This window comes from Muntiacus reevesi, chromosome 2 (assembly GCF_963930625.1).
Source record: "Muntiacus reevesi chromosome 2, mMunRee1.1, whole genome shotgun sequence".
NCBI lineage: Eukaryota > Metazoa > Chordata > Mammalia > Artiodactyla > Cervidae > Muntiacus > Muntiacus reevesi.
In genome coordinates, this window is record NC_089250.1 from 180,341,416 (window position 1) to 180,360,381 (window position 18,966).

General features: G+C 64.4%; 1 protein-coding gene across 2 annotated transcripts in view; it reads left to right on the forward strand.

Moving 5' to 3' along the window:
• Window positions 1-11,275: 11,275 nt before the first annotated feature.
• The window catches only part of CACNA1H (calcium voltage-gated channel subunit alpha1 H), a 56,988-nt gene continuing 49,297 nt past the window's right edge, over window positions 11,276-18,966 (forward strand). For both annotated transcript variants that reach the window (XM_065923961.1, XM_065923962.1), the window contains exons 1-2: window positions 11,276-11,380; window positions 11,656-11,962. In XM_065923961.1, the coding sequence (XP_065780033.1) occupies window positions 11,674-11,962 (289 nt within the window). In that variant the 5' untranslated portion in view covers window positions 11,276-11,380; window positions 11,656-11,673. The remainder of the gene's footprint in view (window positions 11,381-11,655; window positions 11,963-18,966) is intronic.

Sequence of the window (18,966 nt, forward strand, 5' to 3'; positions counted from 1 at the left end):
TGTGTGTAAACAGTTTTGCTCTTTCCTTCCCAAACTTTCAGCCTTCTATTTCTCGTCCTTGCCTAAGTGGGGTGGGCCTCCAGCACCGTACTGAGTGGCAGTGGCCAGGGTGGGCGTCCTCGTCTCGGCTCTGACCTTAGGGGGAAAGCTTCCAGCCTTTCGTTGCTGAGTGTGAGGTCAGCGAGGGGTTATAGACGCCTCGGTCAGGTAGATGCATTCCTGCTGTTCTGGCCCCAGTGGGAGGACATAGAGCACCTGAGGCTCCCGGAGGCCCAGGGTCCCCCGACCGCCCTGCGGGAGGCAGAGCATCACTGCTGTCCCGCCGAGCAGCTGCACGCCCAAGAGGAGCCTGACGGGGACGAGCTCCATCCACATCTCTTGATGAAGCCGCAGAGGAGGCTATAAATCCAGGAAATTAAAGCAGCGGCATCTCCCGTTTCCCACAGCTGCTCCCCGGCCAGGCGTGGGGGCAGGAGCCAGAGAAGTTTCCTGGCAGCTGGGCAGGGGGCTTGGAGAGGCTGTGTGGTCATTGCCCCATGCCCCGCCTCAGTGAGCCTGGCTGTGGGGGCCTCCTGGATCCAGGGCCCTCTCCCAGGGCCCTGCCCTTGGAGGGGAGGGCGTGCACGGGGCCCTGGGGACCAGAGAGGCCCCCGAGGGGCTGAGCTGCCAGCACAGGCGCAAAGCTTAGTCCTGGAGTCAGGCCCCGCTGCACCCAGCATGAGCCCAGATGTGCGGACGCCCCCTCCCCGCAGCCCAGAGGGTGGCTGCTCTCAGCTCACGGGACCCTCCATTTCTCACAGAGATGCCCCTAGAGCCCCCTCCTTGGGCAGCCTGGCCCACCCCTGCCGTCCCCAAGCCCTCATCCCCTAAAAGCCTCCGCAGGAGGACTGATCCACTGGCTCTGTGGACCCGCTCTGTGCCCCTGAAACAACCCTGCCTCCAAGCTGTCATGGGTCTCCCCAGGGCCCAGAACTATGCCAATCCCACCCTGCTGAGCCCCCAGGTCCCTCTCAGGCCAGGAGCTCCTCCTCATCCCACCTCTGTTCCCCACCATTGTCGATGGGGAAGGACTACAGGAACTCATTTATACTAAAATGTGAATGGTTGCTACAACTCAAGACATAGCCCCTCCCAGAGAATGTGGTCTTTGAAAAGACGAGCACAAGGAGTGTGGGGGCAATGCTTAACCTGTCACTGGAGCTCTGGGGGAAAGGCTCTCCAATGACCCTCTCACTCGCGTGAGTCCCTTTCTCTGGAGAGGATGGGACGCCCCTGAGTCCCGCAGGCTGGTGACCTGTGGGGGTTGGGTCAGATCAACTTCGCAGGGCCTGCAGCGTGGCGGCCGGCCGAGTGAGGGACTGAGCCAGCTTGACGACAGACGTCCGCCTTATCACAGACGCTGCCAGAACATACTTGTTATAATGGCAAATGATACTGTTTCCCTTCACCTTCACCTGCTCTGACAACAGAGGATGATTTACTAGTAAACACAGGAGGAGAAAGCCTCAGCTCTCTCCTTGCTGTGAGTAAAGGGCCAGCTGGAACCATCACTTGGAATACGTGGCTCCCCATCAGGGGCCGGCCACGTGGCAGGAGGGAGCCCCTGAAGCCCTGGCAGCCTTTCGGCCCCTCCCCCTGCCCTAGGCTCCCAGCGCTCCCAGCTGAGGACCTGCTGGGTGCTGGGGAGGAAGGCAGGGCTCCGACCCCCCCCCCGAAGCCCCGGGCATGGAGGGGGCGCCGGGCAGGGTCACCAGCACTGATGTCTGCACTTGGAGGCCCCGGGGCCAGGGCAGTAACACGGGAGCACCTGCTCAAGAAACAGGTGGGAGAGGCAACCCAGAGGCTCAGACGAGCAAGGCCACAGCCAGCTCTTCAGGGAGGGGCCCCCGGGGGTGACAGGAGCGGGCGGACGACACCTCCCTCCCGCGTCCCTCAGAGGATGATTCTGGTTGCCGTCTGCCTGACCCACGGGAGTCCCAGCAGGACTGAGGCCCAGCTGCCCAGGAGCAAACCCTCCTTTCAGTGTGGGGGCCAACTCATGGAAGAACCTGTCATTTTACATGGTTTATTCTCAGCCCCTTCAGGCTTCGAGCCTGCCTCATCCACCCCGCACCGCCTTCTGCTCAGGGCTGCCCGTCCTTCCTCAGCTGCCCTGCGACCTTGCTCACCAGGCCTGCCCCCCTGCACAAGTGTGCTTTCTGGGAAACAGATCAGGCCCGACACGCACAACCAGCGTGGCCCCATTTCTTTGGGGGTACAAGACTCATTTGGGGCTTCCCAGATGGAGCTAATGGTAAAGAATTTGCCTGGCAATGCAGGAGACGTAAGAGATGGGGGTTTGCTCCCTGGGTCGGGAAGATCCCCTGGAGCAGGAAATGGCAACCCACTCCGGTATTCTGGCCTGGGAAATCCCATGGACAGAGGAGCCTGAAGCGCTACAGTCTGTGGGGTTGTCAAGAGTCGGTCATGAGTGAGCAATTGCACACACACACAAGACTAGCCTGGGTTGCAGAACACATGTGGGGACCCGGGCGAGCGGGATGGCCACCATCCATCCTGCTCAGGAGCCCCCCGGGGAATAGTGGGGACCTGCCACCCCAAGCAGACTCTGGAGGCGGGACCCTGGCACCTTTCTGCTGAGCTGGGGTGGGGGAGGGGCCGGTGCTCCCATGGACAGTGAGGGGGACGCTGCCCGCGGGGCCCCGGGGCCACTCTGGACCCGGCCCACCATCTCGCCCGGAGGCCTGCGGCCACCCAGCCCCTTGCGGCCCTTCCCAGCCTCCAAGTCGTGGTCGAGAGGCCTGCCTGGCTGGGCCTCCACCCCCATCCAGGGCCACTATGGCCCTTGCCCCATCTCAAGAAGGCAGGCCCCTGGGTCAGCAGCGAAGCGTCGAGGCTGTGAACATGATCAGGGATTGGCCGAGCCAGACCTGTGCAGACCCACGTTGGAAGCCAGAGAGTTCCAACGTGCCCTCTTAGGCCTGGAATCCTCTGGCTGCCGGCCTGCCCACTTCTGCTTCAAGGGCCCAGATTTGCGCAAGTTGATGTTCGGGAATCCAAGGTGCCCCTGGCATCCACAGAGACACTTCCTGGCCCTGGTGGGTCCCTGGCAGGTCAGCCTGCTCCCAGGGCTGGGGAGGCCAGCCTGGTGGCTCTGCCTCCCGCCCCCACTTCTGGGCAGGAATGGACCAAATGGGCCTTTCCACAGTGTCTGCTTCTGTTTCCTCAGCCCCATCTGAGGGACTGGCCCAGGCCCGCTCAGCCCAGACGACTGCGCCGCGTGCCTCCGTGTGTCCCAGGCTGTCTCCTCGGGCCCTGGGTCCCTACGCAGGAGGCCCGACAGCCATTTGCCAGGAGTTAGCGCTCGGCCACCAGGTCTGAGCACCAGGTTGGGAGCCTGGGCAATCCGAAACTCCTTCCGGGGGAGGCAGGGTGCCCCATGCAGGAAGGGAGGCTGGGCGTGCTGCGTGGCACAAGCGGCGTGACTGCAGTGTCTCCCTGCTGGGCGTGTCTCACCGTCTCCGAAAACGTGAACTTCCCACAGCGTCTGGCGGCAGCCACGGAGAAGCTAGTATTAAGTGGAATCAAAGGAACCTTAAACAAAGTGGGAGCAATTTACAATAAATTATGTAAATGCTGCTGGAGCCTCCACCTCTGCCCGGCCTGGTGGTGCCCAGGGTGCCACCTCTGCCATGGGGTCCCTTGATGCTCAGCAGGGCGGCCCTGCACTGACCCCACAGCTGGGAGGGGTGTCCCTCGGGAGAGGCTGCTCCGTACGTGGCACCCAACAACTTACCCATTTAACCCAAAAGATGTCATGGCCAGTGAAGGAACTAGTGGTACCTCCCTCCCCGCTGGGCTCCCTGCGGCCCGCCGACTGCTGACCATTGACCACCTGACCTGGGTTGACGCCTGATCTTCCCCAGCGAAGAACAGGTGCAAAGTCAGGGCTGCTGCAGTGCGCAGGGCAGCCTGGCCCCCAGGAAGTGCTTCCCAGGCTCAGACGTCACACTCACACCTGCCTCCATCTGCTCCCCTGGATCACCTGACGGTTCGAGGGTCTCTGCCCTGCTGCATCCAAGCTCCAGTGCTGGCACATGGGGGAGGGAGGGAGTGGGTCAGGGAAGAGGTCCCTGGCGGACCACCCAGTGGGCAGCCTTATCTGGGTGTCAGGGAGAACCAGAGCCCCCCAGAGAGTCACCGGTGGCCAAGGCCAGGTGGACAGGGAGGCTGGCTGAGGATGAGCCCAGGGTCTGTGGGCCAGCAGTTTTGGCCTTTCGGGGCCCCCAGGAGGGCCCCCTTGAGCAACCGCCTGCAAGAGGAGGTGGTGGGACTGGGGGGCTGTGCAGGAAACCGGAGTGTGGGGAGACGCGCTGACATCCACCTCAGGCCTCTGACTTGCCCACGGCCCCTCCAAAGTGCTCGGAACCACCGGCCGACTCACAGCCTGCTCCCTCCCCAGGTCAGCCTCCCTCCGGGGGAGTGTTCTCCTTGGGGGACATTTAGCGGCTCAGGCAGCAGGGGGCCTGCACCCCGGATTCCAGGCTGAGACACCCCACTTGGAGGAGGTCCTGGAGGCTGTCCTGACTTATTGAGGTGGAGGCTGTGCTCCGCGTGTGACCCCTGCCGGGCTGGCCACGAAGCCCCGGCCCGATGCCATTGCAAGGTGGCCATCCTGGGCCCTCGATGCCTGAGGACCCTGGGGGGCAGACGAACACCCCGAAGGCCACCAAATCCACTCCCCCGGGCCCCCCATCCCAGGGCAGCTCACCTCCCCGCCCCCAGGCCTGGGGGTCATTAAACACGGCCACGGTCGTGGGAGTTCACCCAGTGCCACGCCCTCCCTGCGGACTCCCATCTCGCCAGGATGGGGTTCCCACACCACAGGGTCCCCAGATGCTTGGGAGTCTCAGGAGATTAGGGTGGGCCACCACCCCAGTCAACATTTAGGACATTCTCATCACCCCAAAGGACACCCGCTGAGTTCCCCTCCTCCCCTCCGTGGCAACCTTGGGCCTCCCAGGTGTGGACACCCCGAGTCTGGGGCCTTGTCTGGCCACTGTCACTCAGCGTCATGGTCTCAAGATTCGTCTGTGTTTCACTCCTCTCTGTAGCCGAGTGGACTCCGCTGTGTGCACACACCACGTGCAGCTCACCCATGTGTCTGCCGACACTGGGTGGCCTCACCGTTTGGCTGCAGAGGATCCGGCTGCTGTGAACATTCGGGTAAAGCGTCTGGATGTGGATCCTCAGTTCTCTTGGTCACGTACTAGGGAGCGGAATTGCTGGTTCCTTGGTAACACTGTCCTTAGCCGTTTGACAGGAGCAGCCAGTTTAATGTCACTTTTCACCTGATGCAGGTTTTATCTTTCAGGGGAGGCAACTTAAGGCTCAGAGAGGTCAAGACATTTGCCCAAAGCCACACTGCCAGTGTGTGGCAGGCCTGGGATCAGAACCTAGGCCCTGTGGTTGCAGAGCCCAAGAAAGGCCCTGTGACAAGGCGGGAGGATGCTGCATTCAACACCACTAAGGCTTAGACACTTCATGTTGAAACTTTCAAAATGCATTGCTGCTCAGGTAAGATTCCAGGCAATATCTGAGGTCCCCAGAAAAAGGCAGTCCTCTCTGTGAGCTGAGGGTCGGGTGCCCACCACTCAGCCATCACAAGGCCCCTGTCTATGGTGAGGTTACTCCTCCCAATATAACCTGAGCAGCTGTGGTTCCCCAAATCCTTTCAAGGCAAGCACAAGCCCCTGCATGACATGTCAGCACACACTCATTTAGCACCTGCTGTACGCCAGGCACTGAGCAAAAAAGACCCCCACTCCTGCTCTTGTGGGCCTTGTGTCCAAAGCCCCATGGAGTCATGCAGTTGGAGATGAAGGTCAAGAAGCCTGCGTGTTCCACGGTGACCCACCACACTTTCTTCTGCTTCTGGAGTCCAGGGCTTAAAGGCCACCGTCCTCAGGCCCCTTTCCCTCCCACACTGACCCGAGGGAAGTTGAGCTGGCTGTCCTGGGGTGGAGACTGAACCCTCTAAGCCTCCATGGGGTGAGGCCAGCCTGCAGGGTGCTGGCCACACAGACATACACACTCGGGGTGCTCCCACCCTAGTTTAAGATCCCCCCCCCAGGAACCTGACTCAGCTGGAACCGGCCCCTTTCCTCTCTTGCTCCTGCCCTCCCAGCCCTTTAAAGATCCACCATGCTGCCTGAAGAACGGACCCTAGATAAGATATAATGCATGCAGTTAAATTTGAATTTCAGATACAAACAAATGTGTTAAGTATAAATACATCCTAACTATTGCACCAGACCATAAAGAAGGTTGCTGTTGTTCAATCGCTAAGTTGTGTCTGACTCTTTGCCATCCCAGGAACTGCTGCACGCCAGGCTTCCCTATCCTCCACTGTCTCCCGGAGTTTCCACAAAGTCACATCCATTGAATCAGCGATGCCACCCAACCATCTCATCCTCTGTTGCCCCCTCCTCCCCCTGCCCTCAATCTTTCCAAGCATCAGGGTCTTTTCCAATGAGTTGGCTCTTTGCGTCAGGAGGCTGAGTGCAGAATTGATGCTTTTGAACTGTGATGCTTGAGAAGAATCTTGAGAGTCCCTTAGACTGCAAGAAGATCAAACCAGTCAGTCCTAAAGGAAATCAGTCCTGAATATTCACTGGAAGGACAGATACTGAAGCTGAAGCTCTACTACTTTGGCCACGTGATGTGAACAGCCGACTCATTGGAAAAGACTTTGATGCTGGGAAAGATTGAGGGCAGGAGAAGGGGACAACAGAGATGAGATGGTTGGATGGCATCACCAACTCAACGGACATGAGTTTGAACAAACTCTGTGAGATGGTGAAGGACAAGGAAGCCTGGCATGCTGCAGTTCATGGGGTCTCGAAGAGTCAAACACGACTTAGCGACTGGTATTTCCATGGGATATACTTACACTAAACATTATTCATGTTTGTCTGAAATTCAAAGTTAACTGGGCAAGCTGTGTTTTCATCTACTAAATTGGAGGCTTCTGTGAGTAGAGTGAACAGTGCCCATTCTGCGGCCAGAGACCAGAGGGCTGCCGGAGGCCCAGGACATCCGCTCCTCCTGGTCCCTGGTCCAGCACTACCCTGTGGGACTCAGAGGTGGAGGATCCCAGGGGACGTGGGGGTGGGGGGGCCGCAGAGCAACTTGTCTGAGCGGGCTGATTCCACAGGCACAGTTCAAGAAATAAACAGGACACTAAAATGCAAAGGAGACTACTGAGCGTTACACAAACAGCATCTGGACACCTGTGTCAACTGGAGCTGTGAGTGTCAAATGAGAATTTAGAAAAGCCTGGCCTTTAGCTGCCGCCTTGTGCTGGGGCTGGGGGTGGCACTGTCCAGGGGGCAGGCAGCCCCCAAATCGCCCTTGAGCTGGGATGACAGCCCAGGATGCTTGGGCCCGGGCAGGCGGACGGGCCTGTTACTGGAGGCATCCCAGCCGGGCAGGGGTCCAGGCCTGTGCTGGCCCTGCCGCCTGCCCTGAAGGGGCAGGGCTGCTCCTGTAGAGCCTGGCCTCCAGCCCCATGCAGGCTGAGGGAGGCACCTCTGGGTTCAGTTTCTAGGCAGCGGGGCGCTAGGCCCTGCTCCTCGGAGACGGTGGCTCGTCCAGAAGTGTTGGGGGGCTCAGCGGGACGGGGGATGGCTGAGGGGGATCGGCCAACTGCAGAAGGCCCAGGACCCCTCCTGTGCGGTGTGAGCCCCCACAGGGGCTGGGGCGATCAGGGCTCAGCCTCCGCCCCTCCGGTGACCAGCGCCTCACCTCTCCGCACCCTCGCTCGGGTCGCCGCTCTGCCACTCCACGCCTGCCAAGTGTCTCCTGGCCTCCCCACACCCACCTGCTAGGCACCGCAGGCACATAAGACATGACACAGTGGCTGCCCTGGGAGCCCCAGGCTGGCCTGAGCACCGTGAGGTAAGTGCCGTGGGGGAGGTGTCGTGGTCAGGGGGGCCCTGGAGTGTCCAGCGCTGGCAGGAGGGCACCGCTAAGCTCGGGCCAAGCGAAGCATCCCAGCAACAGGCCAGGCAGGGCCAGGGCTGGGCCTGGAGGGGCGCTTGGATGGTGGGTCTGCGGTCCAAAGGGACAGTGGGGTAGGACAGGCTGGACAGAGAGCCTGGGACCAGTGGGTGCTTCTGGACGGAAGGGAGTGTGTGGTGGGGAGGGGGGACCTTTGGAGAGGAAGGAGGCCACATGGCAGGCAGGAGAAGGGACCAGCGTGGTATGACGGGCCCTGGGGGCTTCAGCCAGCCTGAAGGTGGACTGGGTGCCCGGACACGAAGCAGAGTGGCCGGTCGGGGTGGTGACCTCTCAGGCACTCACAGTCAGACAGAGGTGACCCTGCTGCCCACTGCCCCACACCCAGCCTGCCAAGGTAGACGGCCCCCAAGGCAGCCTGATGGCCGCAGTTGCAGCCATGTGCCCCCAGGGTGCGAGTCCTCTCCTGGGGGGAAGTCTACTTTCTACCTCCCGCTGGCTGAACCAGTAGGAGGTTCATTCCCCCCATCTTTGTCAAAAATCTTTGCCCTTAAAAAAAAAAAAAAGAAATAACAAAAAGCAGAACTAAATTTTCCAGAGGCCAAGAGGATTAAAAAAAATATCTGAACACTCTGTACAGTTTAATTAAATACTTTTAATGCCAATTTCCAAATTGTCCTGTGTTTCATCTCTCCAACATTCCTTTCTAGCGATGTGAATGTATTACAGCCTCATTGTTTCTAATGCTATTTTCTCATCTCCTATCACTCCGCGATCTGTTCTTCATTTCCCGTCTGCGGGGCGAGGCTGCCCCCCGCACTGTGCGGTACCCCCCTGGCTGGAGAGCTCAGAGTTGGTACCATTGAATGCCACGCACATGGTCAGTGAGTATCACCAGCCCAAGGCTCTCGGAGGTGCTGGAGGGAGCCGGATGTGGTGGGAGGAGGTCTCCTTCCAAGACCTTGAGGTGGACGCTGCCTGTCCAGAGTCTGTGCAGCCTCACCCGTCTATAAATGGGCCACGGGGCTCCTGAAGGCTTTGTGACCTTAGAGAAACTGTCTTTAAAAAATAATGCCTACTTAAAACAATCCATGCTCTGTCCCTTCCACAGACGTCTGAAGGACAGAGTGTGCAGATGAGGGGGACAGTCTGTCACATTAGAATTCCCTGCTCCATGGGGTCCCGTGGGAACTCCTGCCCTGCCCTTGCCCACACACACCCCCCTCCTCCACATCACAGCAGGGCCCCTGCACAGGCATGCTAGGCTGTCTCTGGTTCTTCCTGCTCAGCACTCTCTGCCTGCCACAGGGCCTTTGCACAGTCTGCTCTTGCAGCTGGTAAGATCACCTCCACCCCGCCCCTTCCAGCTGCTTTCTTGTCCTTAGATGTATCTTCTGCCCCTTCCCTGCCCCCCACAGCACTTAACACAGCCTGTAACTGTTCCCTTCCTCTATCCACCAGTGTCTTTGTGGCTGCCTCCCTGCTGGAATGAAGCTCCAAGGGACAAGGATAAGGCCTGGACCAGTCACCGCCACTGCCTCCCTGGTCCCACACTGTGGGCCTCCCACTGACTTTTATCCAGCAAATCACTCCCAGTTCCCCAGCCAGAGTCAATCTTCAGCTTCACCTTCACCTTTGATGATCCAGCCAGTGTGAAAAGATCGGGAGGTCCAGGTGACCCCTGCCCAGGATGCAGCTGAGGCTTTCGGGTCTGACCCACCCTTGCAAGCTCCCCGCAGGGCTCTCCCAGGTCCTCTCCTAGGTGACTGGGGCACTAATTGCTTTTTGAGGACCTTAATTACTGGTCATGGCCCTCTATCGCTAAGTAGCAGCATTAAAATAGAGTAAATGTTTTCATTTTCTTGAAAAGTTCACATATACAAGAGGAAGTGCTGCTGAGCAGCTACGGGCTGCGCTGGACACCCCCTGGGCCTTGCCTGGGAACTGCCATGGTCCTGCCTGCCGGCGTCTTCCTTCCCCTAAGGCCCAGCGGTGAAGCAGGGCGCAGGGCCTCCAGGGCTCTCCCTACCCCCAGCACGGCCACCCCGTTCTGGTTGCATTCTCTGCAGTGCCATCGGGCAGCGCAGGTAGGGAAGCCCCGGTTGACAGTGACCTTGCCAGGGCCGCTCCAGGTCTGGGGGTCCCCACGTGGGTCTTCTCACCCACTCGAGCAACTGCTGAGGCCTGAAGCCCCTGGAGCCGGCCCGTGTGGACCAGCTACCCCGCTCTTCGTCTGGCGCTGAGTGGGCTTGGAAGAAGGGAGGTCGCACCCGGAGCCACCGGACTGGTAGTCGTGGAAAAGTGAAAAGCTTGTGAGGTTTTCAGTGGCCAAGGGGTCCGAGTGGGACCCCGGAGCACAGAGGGCAGTGTGTCTCAGTGTGAGACTGGGGGGCTGCGGGAGGGCCTGGGCGCTTCCCCGAGGTCCCATGCGGCTCGCTCGGTCCAGGAGGAGGCTGGGCGAGGGATAAGTTCGCAGAAGCTGCCGTAGGTGCGCTTGTGCGCGCTCATGTGTGTGTGTGTGTGTGTGTTGGGGGGGTGCGGATGCACGCGCAGCCAGAATCCCACCCACGGATACAGCAGCGCATCACACGCGCGGTCACACCCAGGACACACATGCGGAGGGGGAGGGGCGCGCCCGCCGCGGTCCCTGCCGCCGCGCACCGCCCACGCCCGCAGCCCCGCCCCCTCGCAGACCCCCGCCCGCGGCGCCGAGGGGCTGGGTGCGCGCCCCGGCGGGGAGGGGAGGGCCCGCCTCCGCGGCTCCAGCCGCCCCCGCAGTTGGGGGCGGGGAAGACGCCGGCGCCGCCGCCCCGCCCCCGCCCGGCCTCCCCGCGAGCGCCCCCTGGCGCCCCGCGCCCCGAGCGGGAGGGTGGGGGCGCTATGGGGGGCGCGGGCGGGCCCTGCTCCGCCTTCCCGGCGGGGGCGGGACGCCTTCCGCGACGGGGGAGGGGCGGCGCGCGCGCCCCGGGGCGGGAGAGGCCCCCCCGCGCCCCCGGCCCGGCCCCGCCCCCGCCGCCGCGCCCCGCCCCCGCCCCGCCCGCCGCTCACTCCGAAGTTTCCTGCGCGGAGCGCGGACAGGATCCGCGATCGCTCCCCGCCCCGCCACCCGGTCCGCGCCCCCTGCGCCCGGCGCCCCGCGCCCGGCCGCCTCGCGGAGCCCTCTGCGCCCGGCCGCCGCCGCCGTCGCTGCCGGGCCAGCCGGAGCGGGAGCCGGAGCGGGAGCCCGCGGGCCGGGGGCGCGGACTGGGGGCGCGGGCCGGGGGCGGCGGGGCTCCAGCAGGGGCCGATCGCCGCGCCGGGTCCGCTGTGACCGCACCGCCCGGGCGATGCCCGCGGGGACGCCGCCGGCAGCGGGAGCGAGGTGAGACGCGGTGAGGACGCGCGCCCCGCTGCGCGCCGGGACCCTCTTCAACTTGAGGCGGCCGGCAGGGGAGCCCCTCGGGCGCCGGCCCCCGCCCCGGCGGTGGGGGAGGGGCCGCCCAGCCCTCGCCGGCGGGAGGGGGCGGGGGGCGCATTTGTCTCTAATGAGAAAAGACAAAGACATCCCGGCGGCCGTGGCTGTTTTCGCGGATCCCGCCCCCCCGAGGGGGGCGAGGGTGTCGTTCCCGGGACCTGGTCACCGCCTGTCCCCCGCAGGTGCTGCCAGCCGCTACAATGACCGAGGGCGTGCAGGCGGTCGACGAGGTCCGGGTGCCCCTGGGCGCGCCAGCCCCGGGCCCGGCGGCGGCGTCCCCGGCGAGCCCTGGGGCCCCGGGGCCAGAGGCGGAGCGGGGGTCGGGGCCCAGTGCGTCGCCCCCCGAGAGTCCGGCGGCCGAGCGCGGCGCGGAGCTGGGCGCCGACGAGGAGCAGCCCGTCCCGTACCCGGCGCTGGCGGCCACCGTCTTCTTCTGTCTCGGGCAGACCACGCGGCCGCGCAGCTGGTGTCTCCGGCTGGTCTGTAACCCATATCCTTCCCGGGTCTCCGGGGGTGCGCGGATTCTGGGCATGGGGGTCCGGGGCGCGGGACCCCCTCCCGCGTGTGCCTCCCACGCCCGAGCTCTTTGGCCCCGGCGCGGTCTGGGTGCGCGAGGGACGCAGTACAGGGGCGCGAGGGGAGCGCTCCTCCGTGAGAGGCGGCCCCAGGCTGCGCTTTGTGGGGCAGCGGCCGCGGCTTTCTTGATCCGAACGGGGTGTCCCCGCTCCAGAGCCAGCTCCGGATGAGAGAGGGTGGAAGAGAAGCGGCGAGGCCACCGCGGGCTTGGTGGAGAGGGGTCGGCCAGGAGGGGAAGTGGGTACTGCCTGCGCCCCCCTGGGTGCCTGTCAGGACGGGAATTCCTCCCTCCGGGTTTACAGGACCTCTGGCCTGAGGCAGGATCCTCACTGCAGTGGGGGGTGCGGGGGGCCGGCGGGACCTCAACAAGGAATCAAAGTTTTCTCCCTGTCCCTTGCGCTTGGGAGAGTCTGGGAGACCCTGGGGGCCGGAAAGCCGTGCGTGCTCGCTGGTCCTTTTCCGTGGGGAGAGGCGGTGACGTCGGTTGTGAACTCGCCTTTCCAGGCTGAACTCGGTGTTGGGGCTGATTTAAGTCATGCGCAGCTGGGGGTGGGGGGCAGGGAGGCAGCTGGCACGCGCCCCGCACCCTGGTGTCCCTTCTCCCGGTGCTTCCCTGACCCCAGAGGAAGGGGCCTCTCTTTTTGCTCTTGGTGAGAGTGACACAGACTTTCAGAGAAGGTTCTAAATCAGAGCTGGGTCAAGCAGGGGGCATTTCTGGGACACAGGTAGTAGAGCTGGGGACCCCCAGCAGGTGGTCTTTGGGGACTGGCAGCGGGCCCTGACTCGCTGTGTCCTGGCTGGTTCTCCCGCGGGTCCCTGGCTGCCAGGTGGCTGGGCTCTGGGCACCAGGCGTTCCCTCCCCTTGGCCTGGAGGGACTGGGTGAGAAGAGGAGGCTGGTTCGGGGGAGACCTTGCACGTGAACTTTCCCTGTCCACGTGAAGGAGACAGGCCTCATGAGCGATGCGTGTATATATTTTTCCTACCTTGTGTGTCTAACTGTACAAACATCACATAGGAAAGAGGAATGTGTAGCAGGAAAGTAACAAACCCTGTCTTTTTTTCTTTCCTGAAATCCAAATGTGGACTGAGTCAGAGTAGCCAACCCCCACCCACCGCCCCCAATACTGATTGTGCAAGGGGTCATCCGTCGTGGCCTGGGTGGAGGGCCATGGCTGTGTGCGGCCCCAGCATGGCAGCAGGCTCCCCTGCCTGCCTTTGTCCCACAGCTCCTGGGTGGGCCTGGGCCCCCTGTCAGCCCCCAGCAGCTGCCAGGCTGAGCTTGCAGGGGGGCTGTAGGCTGGTCTTCCCTCTGAAACCCCGGGCATCCCCAGGCCACCTGGTTTGGGTGGGAAGGTGGGCCGGCTGGGTGGGGTGCTGGGGGATACGGTGGGCGCCCTGAGGCCCTGGGACGGGAGGTGCCCCCCCGTCCTTCATCTGCAGGAGCACGTGGGGACCAGGCAGGGAAGGGTGGGAGCAGGGTCTGCACTTTCTCTCCCCTGACAGCCCCCGCGTCTGGCCGCCCTGTCCCTGTCCCGCCTGACCCTGTGTTCTGGATGTTCCAGGCGGGCTGCGTCCTTCGGGACGTCTGACAAGGTTGTTTGTGTTCCTCAGTGCAGGGGAGGGGGGTGCCCCACGTGGGTGGAGGGGCGCCTAGGGGGTGGGGGGTGGGGCTGGCAGGGCCACCTGCCCGTGTGTCTGTCCCTGGCAGGGCTCCTGGGGACTCCAGGAGCAGGAGGGTGTCAAGAGGCGAGGAGGAGCCCCCTGCCAGGTCAGGGGCGGGGAATCGGGGAGCACCCTTCCGACTGGCAGGGTGTGGGGGAGCTCGGGTCCTGGTATCGTCTTTCCCAGTTTGGCCATGGAAAGGCAGCCTGTGTTAAGTGGGGTGGGCTTGTCAGGCCCCCAGCGAGTAGGGACGGCTGTGACCTCCAGCAGGTGTCAGGCCCTGGGGCAGGGGTGCCTTGGCTGCAGGGAGAACCTAAGATAAAATAGTGTGCCCTGACGGGGGGCGCCCGGTCCCCTCGGGGAAGCCCATGGGCCTCAGCAAGCCTTTTCTGAGTGCTTCGGGTTCCTTGTGAGAGGCTGGGGTTCGGTGGGTGGCCTGCGGTCTGCCAGAGCCCACGTGGTGTCCATCCTGCGGCCGGAGAACACCCCTCGGCCTCGGTCCCTGCCCTGTAGGTGGGTGTCGTGCCGGCGGCGCCCAACGTCCTTCCCTGGACCCTCTCCTGCTGCAGAGGGTAAACTTGCAGAGGGAGATGGGGTGACTGGGTTTGCTCTGGGAACCCACACGCCGTGAAGCCACTCCACACTCCCCAGAGGCGGGCAGAACCCCAGCTGGTCCGCCGAGCCCAACCCCGCGCGGGGACGAGACCGGCAGTGGGAACACAGGCAGGGGCCTTCCTCAAGCCCGGACTTTTGGGAACCCCCGCCTGACGTGGACGGCCCTCCATACAGACGAGCACGCGTGTCCTGTCTTTGCCATGAAGGATGTCGGGTCCACAGCAGAGGAGCTCCCAAGGGCGGCCAGCGTCCTTATTGATTTACTTTGCTTTTTGAAAATATAATGGTGCTGGAACTTTTGGGTCGAGTGCTGTGTCTCCTACACAGGTTTATTTATAGCGGAAGGTGGGTGGGATCTGTGTTGCAGCCCGCGCCGCGGGGCTGTGTTCCGCCCGGGCTCCCCCGGGGTTCCTGACTCGCGCTGCCTGTGATGAGACTGCCGCGTCCCAGCACCCAGGCCGGGCGGGGCTTCCCAGGGGTGCTCGCCGGCAGGGAAGGGGACGGCTCCCTCCGGGAGCCGTGGAGGCCAGCTGTGGCCCCGTCTGGGCACCGAGGCGCTAGGGGTTGGCCACGGGGGCAGCTGGGGGCTCGGGGGTGGTGGCCGTGCCCAGGAGGTGTGTCCCAGGGGCCTGGCAGCAGACACCCAGGCGCAGGGCTCAGAGGAGACAGAGGACGTGGCAAGGTCACAGGGCCGCCCGAGGACGGCGCTGGGTGAGCCCGGCCTGGCTCCCGTGTCCGCGGGTTTGGCAGGGCCCTGCCCAGCAGGGAGGTGAGGCCCAGCGTCCAGGTCCTTGAAGGTGTCTTGTGGACACCGCGGTCGCAGGCTGTCCTGCCACTCCCCCGTGCTTGCTGCCAGCGCCTTGGCTCCCAGCGGGAGCCCCAGGGAGGACATGTGGAGCATGGGGGTGCAAGGGGACCGGCCCCCACCTGCCCCCACCGCCCCCCCTGGCCCCACGGACTGGCCGTGAGTGGACAGTCCGTGTCCTCCCTTAAGCCTGTGGCCGCTGAGCACTTTGTGAACCCCAGGCCCGGGGGGCACTCCATCTTACGAGCACCCCCACCCCAGTGCCTGGTCCTGGGCCCTCGTCCCGATGCTACCCTGGACCTGGAGCTCCCAGACTGGGGGCCTGCTGCCCCTCGGCCGGCGGGACCCGAGCTGACAGGGCCGCCCCCACTTCCTCTGACTTGGAAGGAGCTGCTGGGTGTGTGTCCATGTGTCTCTGGCCTGCCCAGCCCCCCGCCCCGGGCTCTGAGGGCACATGTCCTGGGGTGGGGAGGGGAGTGGAAATAAAGACCCCGGCAGCAGAGATAGGGCTTCATGGTACGGGGGGCTTCCTGGGGAAGGACATTACCCTGAGAGCCAGTGGAGGGGGGCACAGTGGAGAGGTGATCTCAGAGAACCTGTAAGAGGTTGGGAGGGGGAGTCCTGTCCCTGGGGTGCCTGCTCCTGGGGTCTTTGGACACGGGCCTGAGCTCCCGTGGGACCCTGAGTTTAGAGCCGAGCTGTGACACGTCCGTCTCTTGGCTGGTGTGTTGAGGAAGGCTTCCTGGAGGAGGTGAGGCTGGGCTGGACTCTTTGGTTGAGTGCGAGGTCCAGGAAGGCAGGGGGTGTAGGAGGGGGAATTGGGGTAAGTTGAGGTGTGTCTGCCTGGGAGGGCCCGGGCTGTGTCTGAGTCACTCACTGCCATGAGACTGCCTGGGAAGGGTCCTGGCTCACCCCCAGCCTGCAGGGGCCTAGACTTCTAGACTCTCCCCGTTCCCTGCCCGGGCTCCTGCGGGGCCCTGATGCAGGCAGACGGTTCGTGTCCCTTCAGCTCCTGGCGGCCTGATTAGTCGGCAGACGCCAGGAGCACTGATGAAGTGCCCGCGTGGGGCACGCTGACACACAGTGACGTGAGCACTGCCCCCGCCCCCACACCTGCTTCCCTGCTGGGCCCGGGGGTGCTGTGTGCCGGGAGCTGGGCGGCCTCACTGTGCAGACCCTCCTGGGCCCTGTCCTGGGCTCCGGGTCCTCCCAGCAGGCCACTTCCACTGAGTGTCAGCCTCTAGCCTGACTGCTGCGGGTCCTGGGGCCGGGTGGGTCGGGTGGAGGCCACTGGGGGCTGGGAGTCAGGGAGCCCCCTGCTCACGGGGACCTTGGGGGGAGGAGAGGGGAGGGTGGACAGGGAGCACAGCTGGCCCAGGCAGCCGAGTGAAACGTGCAAAGGCCCCGAGGTGGACGGCACATGGCCCTCGGCAGGAGGGGTGGCGGATGTGCTGTGGTGGGGCGAGGGGGCAGGGCGACCAGAGAGGCCTGTGAGCGTGGCAGACAGGTGACCGGCTAGCCTGGGGCCTCGGGCCGGGCCTGCCGCCTGCCGGGCTGGGTCTCGTTCTCTGGGAGGGGCCGTGTTGGGACCACTCTGGGGAGAAGTGGAGGACAGGGCAGGTGGAGGGCGGCGCAGGGTCCGAGGGGAGGCCGTGGGTGCCCCGTGGTGACCACCCAAATTCTATCCTGCTGCGGGAGGCTGTGGGTGCCCTCCCTGGCACGGTGCAGCGCTCAGAGGTGGTCTGGGTACCCCCCTCGCCCTCCCGGAGCTGGCGAGACGCCCGGCTCCAGGGTCAGGATGGGAAGGAATGCAGGGGATGGGCCGGCCTGTCAAACATCGTCGGGCTGAGTCCGCGCAGCCTGTGTGCAGCTAGCTCGGAGTCCAGACCTTGGCCCTGCCGTCAAGGTCGGGCGGGAACGCATTACCTCCTTTCACGCGCGTGTGCCTGCCCGCCTGGGCAGGGGTGGCTGCCCTGCCAGCCGGCTGAGTGGGCCAGTTTCCCTTTCTCTCCTCCTCGCAAGGGGTACAGAGGACCAGTTGCTTCCTCCTCCCCTCAGCGGTTCGCTTTGACAGAAGCGGGAACACCTCTGAGTCACGTGGGCCTCAGCTGAGTTTCCAGGCGGGCGCCCATCCTGGCAGCCGCAGCGGTGATTTAGGGCCCGGCTCCCTGGCGGGTCTGGGAGGCGAGCGGCCCAGCCCTGGCGAGCTGGCAGCAAGTTCGGGCAGTGTCCCCAGAGCCTGCGCGCTGCGCCTGCCTTGGATGACAGATGGGGCCGCGTGCCTCTGCTGTCTTCACGGAGTGAGTAGCGGCTTGTCGTTTCGTCAGGGGGGGCCCCCGCCAAACGCGCACACGCACACGTGCACACACGCCTGCAGGGAGGCGAGGCTGTGCTGCCCTGCATAGCCTCGCAGGTGCGAGGGCCCCGGCGTTCCCGGGCCCGGGGCGTGGGCTCCTCTGGTGCCGGGAGGGCGGGGTGTCGCTGGCCAAGCCCGGAGCTCCGATCAGTGGGGACAGCTGATGGATGTGCTCAATTAGAGCGTACCAGTGGGGACGCTGCCACCTCTGTGTCCCCAGGACCGGAGCGGGCAGGGAGTGGCATGGTGGGAGCCGCCCGCCTCTGTGGCCCCCAGTGGCTCCCGGATGTGAGGGGGCTTCAGGGGTCCCAGGAACACCCCCTTTCCTGAGCACAATGCCAACAAGGGCCAGGACCGTGTCGCGGGCAGCCCTGTGTCAGCCTCACCCTTGGCCAGAGTTGGAGGCAGATTTGGTAGAGGGCTGGGCCCACCCCGCAGGGGCTGTCTGGCTGCGACCGGCCCGCCTGTCCCGCTAAGTCTGGGACAGTCCAGGTGGCCCAGTCTTCTCTGGCGTCAGCTCTCCCTCCCACGTGGAGCCGCCTGAACTGCTCGGGCACGTAGGGAGCCAATGTTAGTGAGAGGCTCGCGTTCTGGGCGGGGCCGGGGGGTTATGCTCGGGGTGGCCAGCAGGCAGGCAGCACAGGGAGGTGGCCAGCAGCCCCCCTCCCCCTGCCCGCTTGGGGCTGGGGGACAGGCCAGTCCTGCTGGGTGGGCACAGCCCTTGTCCGCTGCCTGGACTGGGCAGAGCCCGACCTGATGCCGGTGCCAAGAGCCTGGCAGGCGGTGGCCGGCCTGCTTGCTCATGCTGGCCCCTCCCCGCTGCCCCCAGGTGGGGTCAGGGCACCAGAGCAGCAGGGACAGCACCCCTTTTCCGGGCTGCAGGGGCCTCTCTGCTGCCCGCCTGCTCACCGGCACCCGGCGGGGGCCCTGGCTGGGGTGGTTGTGTTTTGGACTGTCGCTCTCCTGAGGATGCTCGTGGGGGCACCCTGACACCTCTTTGGGGGCCAGGGCCCCTGACATCCCCGCGGCTAGGCTGGGGCCTCTGGGGGCCCCTCTGTCAGCCTGGGTGCTGGCCCCTCACGCACCTCAGTATCTCCCTCACGGCCTCTCTTCCTTCTCCGTCGCCGACAGAGTGGTGTTTGTGGGGCACCCCAGTGCAGGGGTGAAGGCCTCGTCCAGCTCAGAGCAGCTGCTGAGAGCGCTGAGCCGTGGAGGCTTCGGAGGCATGACCGGAGGTGCGGCCATCTCCCCGCTCTGAACGTGCCTGGGTCTCCCCACCCCAGTCTGCAGAGAGGGTGCGCAGCATCAGGCGTTAAGCGGGCAGGGGCTGGGAGACGTCCCGGGAGCCGGTGGGACCTCTCAGGGGGCCCAGTCTGTGTCAGTGAAGGCCGACGCAGCAGGGGGGTGGGCTCGGGCCTGGGGGGCTGGCCTGCCTCCCGGACCTGGCCGTGCTGCGCTGAGGGGCAGGCGTGTGCCGG